Source organism: Puntigrus tetrazona, chromosome 7 (genome assembly GCF_018831695.1).
Source record: "Puntigrus tetrazona isolate hp1 chromosome 7, ASM1883169v1, whole genome shotgun sequence".
In the NCBI taxonomy this organism is placed as follows: domain Eukaryota; kingdom Metazoa; phylum Chordata; class Actinopteri; order Cypriniformes; family Cyprinidae; genus Puntigrus; species Puntigrus tetrazona.
Window position 1 is genome coordinate 874949 of NC_056705.1, and position 19723 is coordinate 894671.

General features: G+C 39.0%; 3 protein-coding genes across 12 annotated transcripts in view; 1 reads left to right on the forward strand and 2 right to left on the reverse strand.

The window, feature by feature from the left end:
- The window catches only part of si:ch211-200p22.4 (phosphatidylinositol-binding clathrin assembly protein), a 49647-nt gene extending 45036 nt beyond the window's left edge, over positions 1-4611 (reverse strand). For 3 of the 9 annotated variants that reach the window (XM_043243794.1, XM_043243788.1, XM_043243787.1), the window contains exon 1: positions 3265-4609. In XM_043243794.1, coding sequence (XP_043099729.1) covers positions 3265-3394 — 130 coding nt within the window. In that variant the 5' untranslated portion in view covers positions 3395-4609. Of the gene's footprint in view, positions 1-3264 lie in introns of all 9 variants that reach the window. The other 6 variants (XM_043243792.1, XM_043243790.1, XM_043243789.1 and 3 more) reach the window with 3 other exon arrangements.
- Positions 4612-5637: 1026 nt separating this feature from the next.
- On the reverse strand, positions 5638-14010 carry zgc:162171 (uncharacterized protein LOC565931 homolog). 2 transcript variants are annotated; one of them, XM_043243084.1, is made up of 5 exons: positions 13503-14010; positions 10820-11100; positions 8241-10711; positions 8074-8150; positions 5638-7484 (listed from the first exon to the last, which is right to left on the reverse strand). In XM_043243084.1, exons 1-3 carry the CDS (start codon positions 13693-13695, stop codon positions 10511-10513), a joined length of 675 nt encoding a protein of 224 aa, XP_043099019.1. In that variant the 5' UTR covers positions 13696-14010; the 3' UTR covers positions 5638-7484; positions 8074-8150; positions 8241-10510. The 2 variants fall into 2 exon arrangements, with proteins under 2 accessions (XP_043099019.1, XP_043099018.1); XM_043243083.1 differs by having other exon boundaries at positions 8225-10711.
- A 624-nt stretch (positions 14011-14634) lies between these two features.
- On the forward strand, positions 14635-19362 carry rab39bb (RAB39B, member RAS oncogene family b). The gene is made up of 3 exons (XM_043244975.1): positions 14635-15034; positions 15735-15962; positions 17250-19362. Exons 2-3 carry the CDS (start codon positions 15748-15750, stop codon positions 17674-17676), a joined length of 642 nt encoding a protein of 213 aa, XP_043100910.1. The 5' UTR covers positions 14635-15034; positions 15735-15747; the 3' UTR covers positions 17677-19362.
- Positions 19363-19723: the final 361 nt, after the last annotated feature.

The following is a 19723-nucleotide window of genomic DNA, read 5'->3' on the forward strand; positions in this document are numbered from 1 at the left end:
TGAGATGCGTCATAAATATAGTCCCAGGTTTTGCAGAAGAGATGTCAGAATAGGAGCCAGGGGCTCTTATAAGGTACAAAACAAGCTATCAAACTGAGCCAAAGGCCCTCAGCAACTATAAATAGGCCACATCAGCACTATAAGCGTGAAGGGTACAAAAGCAATGTGTCACACAGCATGTGTAAGCTCTCTTAAAGCGGTGCAGTTGTGTCCTCGCACTGAATGATGCTCAGCAAACATTGATCAACTGCATCTCCTTCCAAAAAAAACTGAAAACCATTACTGAATACTGTACTTCAAAGGCATCCTCTTTTATCAGTTTAAGTAGTGCAGCTCCTGGGTCTATTTCTTCTTACTTGCTTCTCAAGCAATAGTACATCCATCATCCACAAAATTACAATCAGTTTATAAGTAAAAGCTACTTATCTGTGGAGCAGTTTGTTCTTGGGAGCTGATGGCTGTAAACAGTGGACCAAGCATCCTGAAGGGTAATCTGTATTCTGAAAGCCTGGGTGGCATTTCCCTAGACATGTTTGAGAATGGCTGTTTTGTCTTTGCTGCACAGCATCATTTCAGCTGTCTGCTTCAAAATCAGCAGCACTTCACCTTTAACCCTGACACACTCCAGACTCAGAATGCTGCTAGCTGAATAGTCTTGAGATTACCGACGTCAGCTCTAAAGTCGGGTTTAGACATGTGCAAAACTAGACATCTGAAATCAATCAGTCTGGTGGGTTTAGTGAAAGATTTCATGAAGTCCCATACAATAATTATTCTGCTCCATCGGCTTCTAAACAAGTTTGGGGCTGTTTATGTTTGAGTTTTTTAATTCAAAGACAACTAGAGAGAAAGCTATAGAATGGAGCAGAATTGTTTGGTTTTTTTACCCTGACACCTGACATTTTTGACCTGTGCGTCATGAGAATGCAACACTCATGACAAGGCACTGGAAAAATAACACACAAAGGAATGCAAAATGCAAATAAGCATCGCATTAGAAAAAGAAAAGATTAATAAAAAGACCTAAAATATGTATTTCTAAGAATATAAAACTACAACTACATTTTTATCAAATGTAACCCATAAAGGCAGAAAGAAACTAAACGGCCATTAGCTGAAAACAGTTTTGTTTTTTTTATTCAGTTTTTAGGAGTACATTTCCAACTGTGCTTGAGGATATTTTGCTTACTACTTTGTTTAGTTTGAAATAGCTGTCAAAATTATAATGTTAAAGCTTGCAGACTTTACCAACTGTTCTCCAGGGAACTGATAAAATCTACTGCAGCCTGACACCCCTAATTTACATTAAAACAAGATAGAATCAGTTTATTATAGTCAGCCTTTCAAATTTTCTGTGCAATATTGATCAGCAGGACATGTAAATGGTCGTAAAAAGAGGTGTAATTTGTGCATCAATCTGAAAACGGTTCCCCAGTCAGTTTATTTGCTAGAATGCAAGACCGAGAACAGATTTCTGTTCAGTACAAATAAGGCTCAAGTGTCCCACTCACTGCTTCCGAAGAGGTCAGAGTGCAAAATCTGTTTGTTGACTCAGTAAAAATCTCACTGCTGTTTGCACAGAACAGGAAAGTGAATGCAAACTGGACAAAACTAAATAATAAAAGACAGAACCTTCAAAAGAGAGAAAGAAAAAAATGCCAAATCAACTTCTTTGTCAGCTATCTAAATTTCCAGCCTGACAGACTGCTTTAGCCAAAATGAAAAAAGCAGCGTATAAACAATGGATGGCTTATTCTAAGCTACAATAAATAACAGGGATGCACTCATTAAAAATCTGGCTGATACACATAAGCTGATAATTCTTAGAAACACAAGTTAAGGCAAATAAATAATAAATAATTGCATGCCATTTTGTCTAAACAAAAAGTCATGCAAGAAATTAATTTGAGCAACACAACATTAATTTTGAGGTTAACTGAAGATTAAATGTAAAAAAAAAAAAAAAAAAAAAACTGACACTACAATGGCAAAAGTAATCCAAATATTCAAAACTGATATTTCCAATATCAACCAATATCAGCAAGCGTTTAAAAAAAATGTAATCTCAGCGAATAACCAAAATGCTACAAACGCATTCCTAAAACATAATTATGACGCATGTTGTCCTTATAACACAAAAGCAAAACAACACACGTCAGTCGGGCTTCTTCTGATATTTCCCAATTCTAAAAACCGGTTTAAGCAAGTTATACTTCTAGCTAATAATACTTCTCAGCTTTGACCAAAAAGAGGAAGTGAGCAACACTTGACCTTCAGTAATTCTGTGTTGAGTTACAGTTACGAAAAATATTGTGTTATGCAGCGTTTGCGAGATTAAATCAGAAGCACTGGAGCTGGCTGCCTCGACATACTCTGCTGCTAGGCCGCATAACAGGTGGCTGAAACAGGAAACAAATCCAGACTAAACACGAAGCCGTGTTCTGCAAACATTGATGAATCAGACGCACAAACACACAACAACCCAATCAGACTTTATCGTTTTCACGGCTGCAAGTAAGTCAGGGGTTTTTACGGTGCCGAAGCATCCAGACTGCCACAATTAAAAGGACTGATAACAAATGCCTTGAAGAGGAGCGCGCATTTAAGCAAATACTTGTTCAAAATCTTTTTCTGTTTTTATGTTGTAACGCTGCCTACACAGGGACGAAACTGACATGCTGCATTCTGCATTAACTCTGCTTTTGTCGAAAGAATCAATGACTCAATGCTTCACTGCACGCACGCTTGTATTGACCTTCACCGCTCCCACGCCGTCTCGGCGATGACTGTTAAAGAGGGATCACACAAGATGTGAAGACGTTACGCACAACACATGACTTCAAACACGATGCATCACAAACCCCGACAGCTGCGTTCGCTGATTCTAGCCGGAAGTGGCCGCTCATTATGAGGCGGATATTAATAGATTGAGGTTGATTGCATGGTGACATAACCTCCACAACACTGCCGATTTAACACACGCAGCATTACAGAAAACGTTTAAAGTGGCTTCAAATCTAGCGAACGGCTGTATACTGGCCACGTTACAGTGGCATCAGCTCCTCGAACTGACCGTGTCCAAAGACAGATCAGCATTCCCATCACGAGCACGTTCCAATTCATCACTGGTGTCCAGACAGCTGAGGATGTGCAAGGCTTGTGGAACTGCATGCCAGGGATGCAGTAAGACTTTGAGCTTGTAAAAAAGCACTACCTGCGAAGAGACCGCGTGAATAAAAATACAATTCTCTTGGGCATACTCACAATCGAGGTGTTTCTTTTTGGGTCCACTGACTTCGTGCGTTGTGGCCTTGCAGACGGCTTTGCTGATGGCCGACCCAGTCATGCTGTGCTGGGCCGCTGCGATGCGATCTGTGATGGACTGTCCTGACATTTTTGATTCAACTCTGAGATACGAAAAAAAATGACCGCTAAACTTGACCTGGTCTTGCTGCAAAGGTGCGTCTTTCCACGGTTTTACAAAAATACACAAACTGTTGAGTTTGATACGTTTCGAACCAGCCACCAAGTCAACTGGCACTAATTTATACAGTTATAAAAAAAAAGGAAGGAAAACTTGATCTAACTAGTAAAAATGTCACAACTAGATATGCCGTAACTAATTTGGAGGGGCGAACTGAGCTTTTGTTAGCTAATATTACTAATACAACGTTGGCACCAAGAGCGGATACTGGAAATATTGAAGTCTGAAGATACAAAACAACTGTTGGAAAATGTCATAGCTATCAGTCAGGCCAGCTCAGAGGATTCAGACAAAAAATATCACCTGTCCGCCAGCTTGAGCCACACCAATAAAGACCTTTTGAAAGAAAACGAAATGGATATAGGAAGCACCCACAGACTAGCTTTAGATTAGATAGGCAAATCTGTTCTGTGGTTTTTCCTACCTTTATAAACCTACTATTATACTGGAACAAAGACTTAACCAGTCAAGAACTCTGACAGGTTTGCTTGCGAGAAATATGCATAGACACACAAACCAAACCCTATGTGAGACTTGGCAAAGAGACGTTAAGAAAGCTGGATTAACATAAAAATGTAACTATTCCGGTAACAAAACAATGGTATTATGTAAGGAATATAATCAGGCGACTTATCTAATCGACGACCTAAACTATCTGCCCAGCCAGCTGAGTAGATAAATCACATCTGAGCTTGAACTAGCGCTCCAGCTTTCGTCTATTGGACAACTAACGTTACTGACAAAAACAGTCCCGCTCGAGCCTAATCGATTCCTAGATAGACCATAATCTTCAAAAAGACGGGTAAATATTGTCAAAAACAAGTCCAGCGCGCATCCCGACGAAGATAGCTGAAAGTGTCCGGCTCAAGTTGGACTCCAGCCCGGTGAGCCAGCGCGTCTAACCGGATGCCTGGTTCTCTTCCCTTCCGTCCCGCTGAAAGTCTCCCTTTAGTCCGCGAAAACGACACGGTTCCTCCTTTGGTGAGACCGAGAGACGTCGAGTTGCTCGGGACCGAAAGAGGGGTGGTGTAACTGCGAACCCCCCGTCTGACGCCGCGTCTGAGGCTGTGGTTTGAACTGTCAGCTCTACGTTATTCCGGTTTGCTAAAGAATGCGCTGGCGGAGCCGTTCAGGACAAAATGGCTTCGCTGTGATCAGGTGAACGAAAAGCTGGCGTTTGATTGGCCGGGAGCGAGCGGCGTTCACACGTTCGTGGGAAATAGCGTTGGCGCTCTTTACTTGGACTCTTGTTGTGATGCTTTTTTGACAGATGATCCATAATTGATTTGCCTGATTTGGAGATTTATAAAATGCTCTTACTTTTGAATAAACATAATGTATCCTTTTTAGATGTTTTTATTGTACACGTTATATTTAAAAAAATGTTTTTGACATTGCCATTTAACATCACAACCTCACGAACCTCCTCCAATGACTCGTGTATTTAGTTTGGGAATCGCTAGTGTTAATGTATTAGCTCCTAATATTTTATAAGTGTACACTATGTTTTATGTATATTAAAGTAATGTAATTTAAGTAGATTTCATGTTTTGTGCAAGGATCAAAATCAACCAATCAGAGCTCCAACGTTGAGACTAGCGTGCTTCTGAAATATTTTTGGAAAATATATTCAAAATGGTTCAGTTTTCAAAATTAATGGTAACTATTATTAATCATGTAAGTGTTTTACTGTATTATAGCCTATTAGTATTAGTCTATATAATTTATATATCGCACTACTGCCTAACTGTGAAACGTATATTATATTTTGAAGTATGAATATGTTTGGAATGTCTCTCAGAAATGCTTATGACTCAGTCACTCAACCTATTTTTATGTGACTATCATCTACGTCTGCATGTCTCTCTGAAAACGACATCCCACTGTTTCAGAACCGCAACAAAGCTTTAAGATGTCTTTGCCCTTGTCTGTTCACATGTGAATGACTGGCTGGCTTTCACCCTGTTATGACACCTGACGCATGAAGCAAAATGAAGATCAGAAACCATCCTTGTCCACCAGGATGAACTCAATCATTTTCTTTGTTATATTGTCATTGTTATGTCATTATAAAGCCACTATAAATACATTAAAACAATACAATAGATCGCCATCCAATAACGGACACAAAAGATGTACAAACATTTCACACATTTTGTTTCAAATGTTTATTTCTATGTTACATTTATACATAGGTTTGCTAGAATGTAGTGGATAACAGTGAACAAGTAAATTATTGAATAATCAGAGGCCTAATCCTGAATTTTTAAAAAAGATGACTGACTTTTTACTAAAGTATTAAAACCCAGCATGTAAAGCATGAGGTAAGCAAAAGGACGTTTCAGAGGGGAACTACGGCATTTAAACACACCTCTCTGTATGAGGAAGTGGTTTAAGAGGAAAACCACAATGGTGTCAAGCCCTGACTTCATTTGGGAGGAGCATGAGAACATGTCTCATTCTAGAAAGATTTTTCTGTGTAAATAGTTCATTTGAATTTATGTCACATATGGCTATATATAGTCTACTTAAAAACTGATGACAATCTAACTAGATGTCAGTGAGCTCTGAGGTCATGATTAAAGACACTGTTGTTGTTTTTTCATCACTGTCAAAATTACTATCAAATAACTAGAAACATATTTATGGTGTGATGTTCATATGCACAAAGACAACGCATTTGCAATCAACATTAATATGTTCGAGGATAGAAAACACACATTATGATATACAAATGTATTTCTAAAACATCTACAGAAGTCCATCAGATATTTCGAATACTTGCAGTTAGGCCTGATGTGACGGCACCATCTAGAGGAAAACAGATGCAACTATTTCCATGGCAACTAGATCCAGCAGTAGCCTTTGGCAACAGTTTCTCACTTCCTCGGGGAGCATCCTACTTCATTAAACGAGAGATGTTGACATGAAAATAATACAATATGGTTCAAATTCTGCTGATATTGAACCATATAAAGTTGCACTGGCTCACTTTATTCTGAAAAAAAAAAAAGATTCTGGATCATCGAAAATAACTAAAACCCGTGGGCCATAAAAATAAAACATTTGTTTTCAGAATGGCTTCATTATTGTTTTACATTGTTTTTTACAAAAGCTCTTAATACATTCATTTAAAGTATAGTGTGCGGTACTGTAGAGTATTTGTGAGTGATTGCTCCTGACTGACAGAGCATCCAAAGCCTGCTAAAATGTTTTACTCCTCCCTCTCAACACTTGCATCATCTGTATAGTCAGGCTTTAGATTCAGCTGTGAATATCACAATTACAAACAGTCATTTAGCAGAAGCTTTCATTTTAAATGAGGAGCGATAAGCAGTTTATTATACAAACTCTATCTTACATTTCAATGTCCCTCAGATGAGCCTTCAGCACTGTTACATGAATGAAAAATATATTTAAGTATTTCATAATTTAAAACAGGGATATTTCCCAACCAATGTGTAATACAAAAGGGAGGGAATACGCACATCCAAAATATCTTCAACAGGTGCATGACCGAAATGGAAAACTGCGGCAAAATCTGCACACTGTTCAACTAAAACTAAACAATACCAATTTATTTAGAGATTTTGAGTGATCTCCGACTGAACCGTTACTGTTGTGTACTGGAAATAACAGAAACAGTTGACCAGATTTTAATCGTTTTAATTCATATTACCTGAACACCGCTCATCTTTTTTACGATTCAAGAAGACTAAGTGCTTCAACGCACGTACCAATCTCACAGTCATGAATGCACACTCTCTTTTAAGCAAAAGCTGCTATCACACCACTCCTGACATGCTCTCATCTTCAGGTCCAACAACTACAGGCTGGCAGCAGCCGGTGCAAATGTACCGCAGCACACAGAGGTAAACGCTGCCGGACAGTCCCACGGTCAGGGCCAGCAGGATCAGACTCAGGTACGATGGCCCAGGTTGGTAAGCAAATTCGGTCAGAATGTCATTGTCCATCACTGCAGGTAGTTCAGGGTTCTCGGCTGGTAAATTGAGAAGATACAATCTGTTACTTTTATTTAGCAATTTATCCGTTAGACAACTCATAGCATCACATTAGCCCTATTTTACCTACTGCTGTGAAATAATCTTACCCTGTCAGTGTACTGTATTTTATACTGCACGTTTTTAAAAATGCAACTACAAACATGACCAGTAACTAATATATATTTTAAAAGCCTAAGGCCATCTTCTTTTGTGCACTGTATTGGTTATAGCATGTAGCCCTGCCATACTGTGTACCTACTGTGTAGAAATAGTACTATATGCAATAATGGAGAAATTAATTTTGTGTTTTAATTTTAATGTTTGGCCTTTTTATTATTTTCTTATTATTCTCATACCACCCGGAAATCTACTGAAACCCTTTATTAATTAACACTTCTATAAAATATAAAAAAGGCCACACGGTTAATAAACGAACAGTATACTACAATCAAAAAAGGCGTTTCGTGAAAGATACCAACCACTAATTATTAACTGACCATTAAATATTTATAAATAATGAGCTTGACAGCTGATAAAAGGCAGTAATAAAACACATCATTTGAACCTTTTTTTTTAAGGCAGTACCTGAAATCAATGGAAAAATAAAGAGAAGCAGCAATTCTGTATCCATCCACGGCATCATGGAGGCTGGGCTGTATCATCTTTGCAAAACAAAGCAAATTGCAATTTACTTTTAATGAACCCTTTCTGACATAACGGTATGTGTTCTACTTACCAAAATATCTGCTCACATTGGATTCCTGGAAAGCATCCTTCACCGCCTCTCTTCCCGTTTTTTTCAAAGGTGATTCGGTCCCGGCAGTCGTCAACCTTTCTATAAAGCCTGCAAGTTTGCCGTCCAAGGCACTTTTACGGAATTCATTCCTTAACGTCGACTCGCCGTGTCACTACCGCAGCATCCTTCTGCTGAAGTACCGAGGGAGCGGATATCCTCATGGCTCCCCTATTCACGGCTCAACATAGCCTACCTGTAAAGCGATCAATACAGATTCGCCGAGGATGCTTACAGACCTACAATTGTTACCCGAGATTGTAAATACAGTAGGCTACTTCTGGAACATGCTCTCTTTCTCTCTCTCTCTCTCTCTCTCTCTCTCTCTCTCTCTCTCTCTCTCTCTCTCTCTCTCTCTCTCTCTCTCTCTCTCTCTCTCTCTCTTTCTCTCTCTGTATAATTAGCCCGTGCAGCTCACTCCCGTATTGCTCCAAATGACACGTGCAATCGCCTCTCAAAATCACAGAGCATTATCAGCCTTCATTAACAGAACGCTCGCCACGTCGTGCATTGCATTCAGTTTACTGTTCCCGAGTTTCCCGTTTTCTAACGGTTCTTCTGAAGCCACGTTTTTACGTCGTTTGTACGAATTGGGCCGATTTACATTTGAAAATATGTTTCATTCGAAGTTTTTTTTTGTTTGTTTGTTTGTAAATCACAATTTATTAATAGCATGCAGGAAATGAGTATAAATTATTTTAAGCTAACATTTTTAAATGTATTATTTATAGAAAATGAACAAAAAAGGGAATTAAGACGGTAACAGGGTTTACGCGTAATCTGGAGACACAACTTCAAATCTTTTTTTTTATTTTATGTTCAATAAAATCAAAACATATAAATAATTACATACCTTTTAATTGCTGTATTTAAAAGGTATGTAGATTAAAGGTTGGTTAAAGCTTTTCTTTATTGAAGCCATTGCGTACACATATATAAGTGACGTAAACGGCCATTTAAGTGTCACGTATAAATTGGCGCAAAATTATTCACCATCATCATGTCTGCTGAATAAAAAGTAGGCTTAGTAAAGGTCACGGTTAGACACGCTCCGTGTGGCACACTCTTACGTGGCAAAGATCACCTAAGCAGTACAACAAGCAGAAATTTGCATGTACATATGATTACTGTTTTGTGAGATGAATTATAGCTACAAGATACAGATGCACAGTCCAAAACACCTGCTTAAATCATGTCAAAAAGGGAAGCCTGTTTAGTAAAGAGATTTGTGGGGATCCATAAATTACGAGCACCGGTGCATGGATGGTAGGTGCTGAAGAAAAACCTCTGCGAGTCAGACAAAACAGACATGGCGCAAAATTACTGCTGTGAGCCGACAGTAAGCATATGGGTCATGACACAAAAAAACTCAAACATCCAGAGACACATTTAAATACTAGGCACGCTCCTCCTCAGTGTCAGCCGAGACACTTCTGCCCAATTACTTGTCTGATGCTAATGCTTTCTTTTTTTTTTGCATACATACATACGCGCACACACACACACAGCACTTAACTGTATGAATCCACTGCTGATTATTCACAGTAACGGAACGCATTTTGTATGCTGGCACATGACTGCTTAACTTTGAATTGAACGGCTATCATTTCAAGATCTTTCATCATCCTTGATCCTTAATGTTAACCATTTTTTATTTTATATAAGCTATTATGTGTGGAAAAATTACACGCAGGCATATCTCTAAAGAAAAACCAAGAATCGGATACGCTTATGGTGTCTGGTCTGCATTTATCTTAAGCCGATAAGCAATAAATGAATATTTAGCTGCGTTTTTAGAGCTTCAAGTACGGTGCACAAGCTTGCCGTGGACCGAGTTTAAAATAGCACGCCCGTAAGTGATCGCAAATGCATGCGCACATTTTTAAGAGACAGAGTTTAAGCCAGGCTTTAACGGACACAAATTTGAGACAAATGTGCGCACGCTGCTCTTCTGCTGCAGTATAACCACAAGAGCCTTGTTTAGTTGCAAGTCTGTAACATTAAGTATTTATCAGAGAAAACTCTGCGTAAACGCTGCATGTTTTATTGATGACATTGTTGTTTTTGGTATGTGTAAATGTAAGTGCATGTAAGTGTTAAGGCTTCATGGTCTTGTCTTTGCCACAACGTCTTGCATCAGCACAATCTGAAGGCCCAGCGAAGGGTGTGACCGTTCTCTCTTTTTCTCTCTCTGTATTTTTCTTTCCCACTTCTTTTCATCATCTCACCCTATAATTCACTGTGGGGTTTTCTGCTGGACTGGAATGTCGTGCAGGCAGAACATCTAGAGTCACTGCGCTCTTTTAGGTTATAATCAAAAGCAGGGAGGATTAGTACACTAGGGTCTGAATCCACAGGAACATCCTCCGTGTCGACGGCCATTATATTTTCTACAAGACACATGACGGCTGCATCGATGTTTGTGTCGTCCTGTTAAAAACAGGACAATATAATATTAGTAGAAACGGTTTTCTTTCAAAGAGGCAGCTAGTCACTAGCTAGGGTAATATAATAAAATATACAGCCTATAATCAGTACCTTCGCAGACGTCTCATACCAACCAACAAAACCGTGGTCCTTGGAGAAATTGTCGAGTTTGGGCAGTTTGGAACACAAACCGTATCTCTGTTGGTCACACTTGTTGGCCAGCAGGACGACGGGTAACGGACGCCCATTGCCAAGGGCAACTTTAATATCAAGATCTTTTTTCCATTTCAACACAGCTTGGAAGGTGGAAGCACGGGTCATGTCAAAAACCACCAGCGCCCCAACGGCCTCTCGGTAGTAGACACGTGTCATGTTGCCATACCTCTCTTGTCCTGAGAATAAATAGCAAAAAATTTGTAAGGAACAGTTGACTGAATTTGCTTAAAGTTTACTCACATTCAGGACATTCAAGATGGGTTTGATTCTTTATATGAACAGATTTCGACACTGGCTTATCCTCTGCAGTCAATGGGTGCCGTCCAGAAGAGTTCAAACAGCTGATAAAACACCGCAATAATACACAAGACTCCATTATTAAAATATTGTGAATTGGAAAACTGCATGCTCGTAAGAAAGGTTTTTCATTTTTAAAACACGGCTTCTAAAAATGCTTCTCCAGTAAAAAAAAAAAAAAGCCCATCCACTGTTGTCCAATCCAACTATTGTTGCTTATAACGGTGTGCATCGGTCAAAATAAAATTATGGAAAGAGGCTTGCAGCTTTTGAAATGAATTGATATTGAATATATGAACAATGGGTTTTGATGGACTACAGTTGTGTAGATCACTTGTGTATTGTTGTGATATTTTTAATCAACTGTTCGAACTCACTTTTCTGAAGGTACCCATTCACAACAGAGGATTTACTGGTGAGCAAAATCTGTTCGTATGAAGCAACAATAACAATAAATAACTTTTGTTTGCTTGTTGTATCTTAAATATTTTTAATATATTTTTATTTTCTTAGAATGGCTAACTTTGACTTTATTTTAAACACAATACCACCATTCAGAAATGCGCATGGATCCCTTTACAGCATACATCATAAACATCTTCCCATATCACAAATGACATGTGCTTAACCACACTGGAAAAGCAAAATCTATAAGCTCTTTTATAAAATGCAGACAGATGCAGATGCAATTTGACGTGGTTAACTAACTGTACCCAGCCATGCTGATGGGACGCCTATAGTGGTGCGATGACAGTATAGTACAGTATTTTGAGCACATTATGCTAACAAACTCATTAAATTTATATCAATGTATTACTCACATGCAACTTTAGATGGACGTACATGTATTATTCCAATACCGTAATCATTACAAACCCAAACTGTAATCATTGCCTAACATGTTTACTATGTCTGCTTAACTGAATTTATCTTGAATTGAATGAATGATCAAATATTGTGTCAGTAAATGTTCTTAGCTACTCTGGGAGCTTTTGTATGTTCATATGACACTATTATTTTCCAGAGTGCACTATACTGTAGCTCTAATGTTTACCTACAGTACTGCATTGTTTCCAACTCTTGCATCATCAAGGTTATACATTTCAATCCTGATTTCACAGCGCCGAATAGAAAAGGACATGACTGGATTGGCAAAATATGTAAGTATTACAATGAGAACAGTTCTTTTATAGAGGATCCTAATCTGCATTAATGCATTATCACGGCAAATGTTAATGCAGACTGAGGCCAATTAGACTTTCACAGGGTTCAGAGTGAATTACCTCGAAATTGGACTTGCATGAGGTCCTGTGTGAGGTCATACAACTACTGCGTTCAATTAGGGATGGCGGTCACGCAATCTTCCTGATTCTCTGAGCGTAAGTCAAGCTCAGGGGCACAGGAGCCACTCATAACAAAGGTAATAACAATGCTAATAGAAACCTTTATTTAAACCTTTCCGGTTTTTAATTTAACATTATGTAACACTGAAACGTATCACCGAGTTATCCACAATAGCCAAGTTGAATTAAACGCACTATGGGAATGTTTTGTCCTGGAGCCGGTGTGTTTTTGAGAGTGAATGTTTTCAGTGTTTACCACCAGTAGGTGATGCGAGGACCCTCACATGAGACCAATATAAGCATGGGACCAGTGAATATAAACACGAGACACACATTCCTATTCCTCTGCCTCAGTTTATTCTGAGTATAAACACAGAGAGGGATTCATACCACGTCACACACACACCAGCTGAGAGCTGGACAATCTCAACCAGGGCATGTTGTCTCTAATGCCATTGTTCAAGCCAAGTGTTAAAAGCACTGTTGTTCTTTCCGTCTTTCTGTGTGTGATTATTTTTTCCAAATAATATCAATATGTGATGCATTTCCACTGTGGACAGTCAATAAAAAGATCATATATTTTTATCTAAACACTTTTGGGTCCATCCATTTAAAGTGGTGTAATTACCACAGATGTTGGCTCCACTTTGATTACATATTTAAGACAACTTATTAAACTTAAATGAAACAGCTGCCTTTTATGTATAAATGTATATGGGTAGCTGAAAGAAATGATCACGGGCGTGTATGATATTACTATAAATAGTCATACAACCGATACAAAAAGCATCCGAAAGCTTTAGAGGCATTGCGCTTGAAGGCACCTCTCAACTACCCATCTGCTCAATTATTTACATAAGTCTATTGACTTTTTAGATAAAGCATTGACAATCATTAACATTGCAGACAAAGACAAGCACGTAACTTAAGCAACTGACCTGCGATGTCCCACAGCTGCAGTCGAATGACTGTCTGGTGATCCCAATTCAGGACTTTCAGAGCAAAATCAACACCGATGGTCGCGCGGTAATGTTGAGAAAAAACCTGATGCACATAACGCTTTATGATGGATGTCTTCCCCACACCTAAATCGCCAATGACAAGGACTTTGAGCAATCGTTCCTGCTGCATGTCAGCTTTTATGCGAAAGTAATAAAGCTTTTGTTTTAAGCAAAATTGTAGTCGTGCTAGGCGGAGGTCTCTCTACATGAGTTTATGTGGAGCGTAAAAATGACAGAACGAAAAAACTCTGGAGTTGAAGATGCGCGCTTACAGCGGTCAAATTGTGCGTTTCACAAAAAGCATTTCTTCAAGAGCTGAGAAATTTCGCGCTACATTTCGCACTTTCATCTCGCTGTCGAGTCGTTGAAGCCAAATATCCTCTACTGCTGATCTGTTCAAGAAGCCCATCACACTGTGTCGTAACTAAACTTTAGGACTGGTGATTTTCGTCCAGGGTTTAGTCTCGAGAATAAACTACAATTCCCGTCATGCTGGTTATGTGGCTCGTCTGCGCGTAAAACTTCGAATAGATGACGCGCGCAAATATATATATATAGCCTATAGAGAATGTATTGTCTTCTTAAAATAAGTAAAACTAAAGGAAGATAGTTCCCCCAAGAAGGAGTATACTAGACCTACTTTTTGTAACGTTTTAATCGTTCTAAACGTACATTCATCATAACGATGTTTAAAATAAATTTAATGTAATAATGAAAAACTAGATTTTTAGATATGAGAGAAGATCAAAAGGAATAAAATTGACAGTTTTCCGCTAAAAACAAAAGTATGTAGGCTAGTCAAATATTCAAAACTGGCACTTTAAAGTAGGCCTAGACTAATTGAAAACCATATGCCACGCCTATCATCGATCGGTTTTTATGTAAAATAAATGTAAAAAAAAATGAAAAAGCGGTAGGTCTGTGTTCCCAAGATCAGCATAATATTATGTATGCAACAAATAGTTAAAGTCAAAGTTAAGATAGTGAGTCAAAGAGGAAAAAAGGATTGAAATATTTAATGTCTGTTGCTGCTATTAGGTGTATTGTGGTACTGGTGCTGATGCGGGATGAGTCAGGCTATATGATGCTTCTACTGTCGCTTCCATTTCATCAGCACAAAACATCCAAACATTTCTCCATCTTCCAAGCGTGGGTCAAAACATGACAGGCACAAATCATCTTTGACTTTTACGCGACTTTGATCCAGGCAGGGACCGTTTCAACAACACGCCGGCTCATCTTTAGCGACATCTGAAGCAAAATAGACCGCCTACACGGCGCTGTTTCGTTCGCATCTGTTCGTTTGTTTGTTTTTCCTGCAGATACGAATGTTTTTGTTTGTTACTCAGCATGTCGTTTAAATAGCCTACGTCGGTCGTTTCGTCCAGCGGTTTCTAAAGAGGCTTCAACCCTTTGAAGAGTATGGAATCTGCCGTTTGGTAGCTTTGAACCGACCAAACAAAAACAACGTAAGTAAAGAGCGCCGAATAAAGGACCTTCTGCACAGATGCTTCCGCAACAAAGGCGACGCTTGTTAAACTGTTTTGTAGATGTAGAACGGAGAGTAGTATTCGTTATTATGACAAGGCCAACGATGGGCAGCTACTGTAATACAGCTTCCAGGCGAGCCTCGGTGATCTCTCAGTAATCTAACAGGCATCCCTTCACCTGCTGTCAGTAGGTCGTGTTACTGTTAGACTGGTTGCATTCAGTTGCACATGACTAAGAACATATAAACACATACTGTATGAAAACAAAATATGATGTGTACCCTATATTCCTCCATTACTGAAAAGGAGCATTAAGTTAATACCAAAATAGTATGGTAATTATATAGAATTGGCTATACATTTGCTATATTTAAAAAATCGTCACATCTTAAGCTGAACTTTAGTGATAACGCAGATGTGTTTTAACTACCTTCCTACAGAAAACATTGTCAGGTATAATTAAAACACATCCTCAGAAGAGGTTTTAAAAGCTTTAAAGCGGAATTTGTAGATACTATTTTTCTATTTTCTCCTTTTAGCAAACTGGTGAGGGTTTGACCTAATAATGTTGGTGAATAAAGCAAAGAACGTGTCTTTTCTGTCCTGTCCTTGAAACTGGTAATCGTGAATGCACGTTTTGGCAGCGCCTAATTCAGACCTCTTCTTTTTGCTTTGACAGAACCGGAATAAACATGGAGGCAATTTGGCTTTACCAATTTCGACTGATTGTTATTGGGGACTCCACTGTTGGAAAATCATGTTTAATCAGGCGATTCACAGAAGGCCGCTTCGCACAGGTGTCGGACCCGACAGTCGGGGTAGATTTTTTCTCCCGCCTGGTGGAGATTGAACCTGGGAAACGCATTAAACTGCAGATTTGGGACACTGCAGGCCAGGAACGCTTCAGGTATTGTAAATCTTTATCTTGGATTATGTTACATTAGAACATTCTCGTGATTTTGCTTCACTGTAAATAGCCCAACTGTCCAATAATTTATTGATTGTTCATAGAGTGGATGACTAGATTTCATATAGAGTTGTTTAGATGGTTCACCTCATAAAATTAAAATCCTATAGACCCCCGATTCCATAAAGATCTGTGTCTTAGTCTGTAGAAATAATTTCACTGTTTAGAAACGTCAAAAAATGCAATGCTGATTGGCACATTATTTTACACATTTAATTGTTATACATTGTCAAATATGTGCTTACACATCAGAAGAAACATCCACCTCATTAAGTTAAATCATCAAGCTTGTCTGTTCATGAGTCTTTAACCATCCACGATTGGTGTTTCCATGGTATCCGTGGTGATGTATTTCTCCCAGACTTGATGACAGACTGATTCACACATCACTGACTCTTTATATATATATATATATATATATATATATATATATATATATATATATATATATATATATATACACACACACACATACACTAACAAAAGTTTTTTCACAGAACTCCTACAGGAAATATAAATATTTGTGAATCACTGGCTTCTACAATGTCACAAATGTCTGACATACAGTGATGTCAGTAACTCCAGAGGCCCCTCGGCATCATTCACAGCTCAGTGCGTTCCCAGAAGCACTCCTACACAAGCTCAGACTTTTTTTTTTGTCTCACTCTGATGCCTTTTTATACTTTTTATCTACCTTGTTTTCATCTCTGCCTTCTGTTGCAGGTTTACATATCCTGTTCTCTCTACTCCTGTCAAACACACAAGCACCTTTCTCAGATTAATTTCCTGTTTTACAGGACAGATTCTGTTGTACATCCATCCATCCATCCATAAACCTTTAACCTTTCATTCGAAGCCATTTGTCTTCGCCTTTCTATTTAAAATAAGTTTATTTCAGTTCATTTAAGTGACAGAGCAACACAAGAATCTCCAAGAATCTTTTCTTCTGTGGTGATGAGAAACATTGTATGAAGGAGGCAGGTCTAAATGCAAATTTCACAGTAGTACATGTCAAATTTAGTCAGTTCAACAAAGGTGTGAAATGTCCTACTAATCTGTTGTTTTACCAAAAGCCTGGGTCATTACAGTTTGATTAAACGGCAATAAACTTCAGGCCGACATTATTTGTACTGATATACAATCATATTTGAATTGCAATTATGCATCCTGCATACAACCTCACTTCCAATTCAGAAACATTATTTCATTTTGTCATGCTTTCTTCAGGTCTATTACCAGAGCATACTACCGTAACTCGGTGGGAGGTCTGCTGCTCTTTGACATCACCAACCGTCGCTCCTTCCAGAACGTTCACGAGTGGCTAGAAGAGGCGCGCAGCCACGTGCAGCCCCACAGCATCGTCTTCCTGCTGGTCGGCCACAAATGCGATCTGGAACCACAGCGTCAGGTGAGCCAGCAAGAGGCAGAGAAGTTAGCAGCTGCATACGGCATGCGCTATGTGGAAACTTCAGCACGTGACGCCATAAATGTGGAGAGGGCTTTCACTGAGCTGACACGGGATATATTCGAGCTGGTGAAGAATGGGGAGATTACCATCCAGGAAGGCTGGGAGGGAGTGAAGAGTGGGTTTGTACCGAACGTAGTGCATTCATCAGAAGAAGTGACAAAGGGCGATCGCCGGTGTTTCTGCTGAGTCAGTAATCGCCTCCCTGGTATCTATCAAACATTTGGGCACTGTTGGACAACCCCTTCCTCCGCTTCCTCCAATCACAGGGTCAGTCTTCAACTCCCTGATTATGACATCACCCCTCTCCTGCCTGCTGAATGCCTAAACGAGTCCCACCATGCCATATTGCTTCACTTTTGTATACTACTTTGCTTATTTCCCTAATCACACAATCTTGTAAATGGCCAAACTGAACTGCTAAGAATGAACGATTATCGCAGAACTCCTGCTGAAAGGCCGGTCAAAACTGTATCTGCACTTTAACTGTAACATCTCTCTTCATTCTGTTGAGCCTCAAGACTTCCCAAATTAAGACGCTCTGGCTTCGGACATCTCCGGTATCGAAAATAAGCTCATTCCAGATATCTTCTCGTGGTTGTATCATGCCTAATACATGTTTTACTCGCTGACGATGAATGCTGGGATACACATTTCTGTTGACTGAAAGATCTCAGACTTGAAACATTTGACTGCTAAAGGTCTGATAATTTTAGTAAGACAAAGGCAAGGAGATATACTGCAATATAAGGTCTGGGTTTCACAGACAGGGCTTAGACTAGGCCATAGCCAGGATTAGACCATAGTTCACTTAGGACATAAGTCATTTTTATAAACATACTTAGACTTAAACATTGCTAGGGTGCATCTTGACACAAAACAAAGGCACTGATCTATTTTAAGATGAGTCAGTGCAAGCTTATTTCAGTTGAAACGGCTCTTACATTTTAGTTTAGGACTAGGTTTAAGCCTTGTCTGTGAAACTGGGAGGAAAAATTCCAAGACTGGAGAAAAACACAATCTGTAATGATTCCCATATGAAAAAAACAAAACTAATTATGAATTGTAATTGAAATGGTGCAAGATTCACGTCATGTGGTATGATAAGCCATCACATCACCCAGGAGGTTCATTTTATGATCAATCACAGAGATTCATAAGAGATTGCTGAAAGTACTGTAGATCCATGAGCCCCAGGTGGATTAATAAACGTGCATTATTTTACAAATATTAACATTTCACTTCTCACACATTACCACAAGAGGCCTCTGGTGCTTACCAGAATTACAAAGAAACCTTAATCAGTTGTACTTAAGTACATCTTTTACACCTTTTATCCCAAAGAGTGTTTCTGATGTTGCAGCTTGTGATTGTACTAATGTGAAAAAAGCAAGCTCTTCCTATAGGTTTTCTAATCGCCTAGTGAGGGCCATTGCCCTTGTACACATTCACACAAGACATCTGTATCTATAGAGCTTGCATCGTCATGTATTTAACCCTTACTTTATTCATCGATACTTTTTGAAATGACTTTTTCTTCACTTTCACTCTCACCCCTACGAAATATATCCATAGCCGCTTTCTCAAATCCGACTGGAGAAGATGTGTCGATACTGTCCATTGCGGTGCACAACTGGCTGAAGTAGTTGATCTGTCACATTACTGGATAACATGAAGCCATCCAAAACATGGCTGAGATGGGGTCTCAGGTACGAACCAGAGGAGTTTGGATTGAGTTTACCACTTGCTTGGATTTACAAGGACTGGCTGTACAAACACTACTGAGTCTATTTCCGTGAATTTAAGACACCCTGTACCTCTTAATCAAGGGAACTTGAAATGTACTACAGATTAAAGTAACATGATAAAAATGTTCTGGTTGTGTATTATAACTTCATTACCATTCCACCCACAACCTGTAGGAACTGAGGGTCATTGTACAGTTCAATGAGGATGTTATCATTACAGCTGGTGTGCACTCCGAAAGCATGCAATTAAAAAAACAATAGAAAGAGAGAATTTGCAGTGTTAGTACTGCACAAGTAATTATCAAAAATTGAAAGAAAAGGATGGATTTGCAGGCACATATTTAATTAGTTGGATTCATCATAGCTTATTCATCCCGCTGACTGTCAAGACCTCAATCAGAAAACGAATTATAAAAAGCTACTGTACTCAAATTAAAACCACAGACCACCTCATCGATTTTGTGCCTTTTTCCAAATCGCTTCATTAT

Excerpts from the sequence above, each read along its gene's own strand:
- rab39bb (XM_043244975.1), top strand. The coding sequence starts at position 15,748 with ATGGAGGCAATTTGGCTTTACCAATTTCGACTGATTGTTATTGGGGAC. Across the intron at positions 15,963-17,249 it reads GCAGGCCAGGAACGCTTCAG|GTCTATTACCAGAGCATACT; the intron begins GTATTGTAAATC and ends TGCTTTCTTCAG.
- zgc:162171 (XM_043243084.1), bottom strand. The coding sequence starts at position 13,695 with ATGCAGCAGGAACGATTGCTCAAAGTCCTTGTCATTGGCGATTTAGGT. Across the intron at positions 11,101-13,502 it reads GCAGCTGTGGGACATCGCAG|GACAAGAGAGGTATGGCAAC; the intron begins GTCAGTTGCTTA and ends ATTTATTCTCAG. Across the intron at positions 10,712-10,819 it reads GGTATGAGACGTCTGCGAAG|GACGACACAAACATCGATGC; the intron begins GTACTGATTATA and ends TGTTTTTAACAG.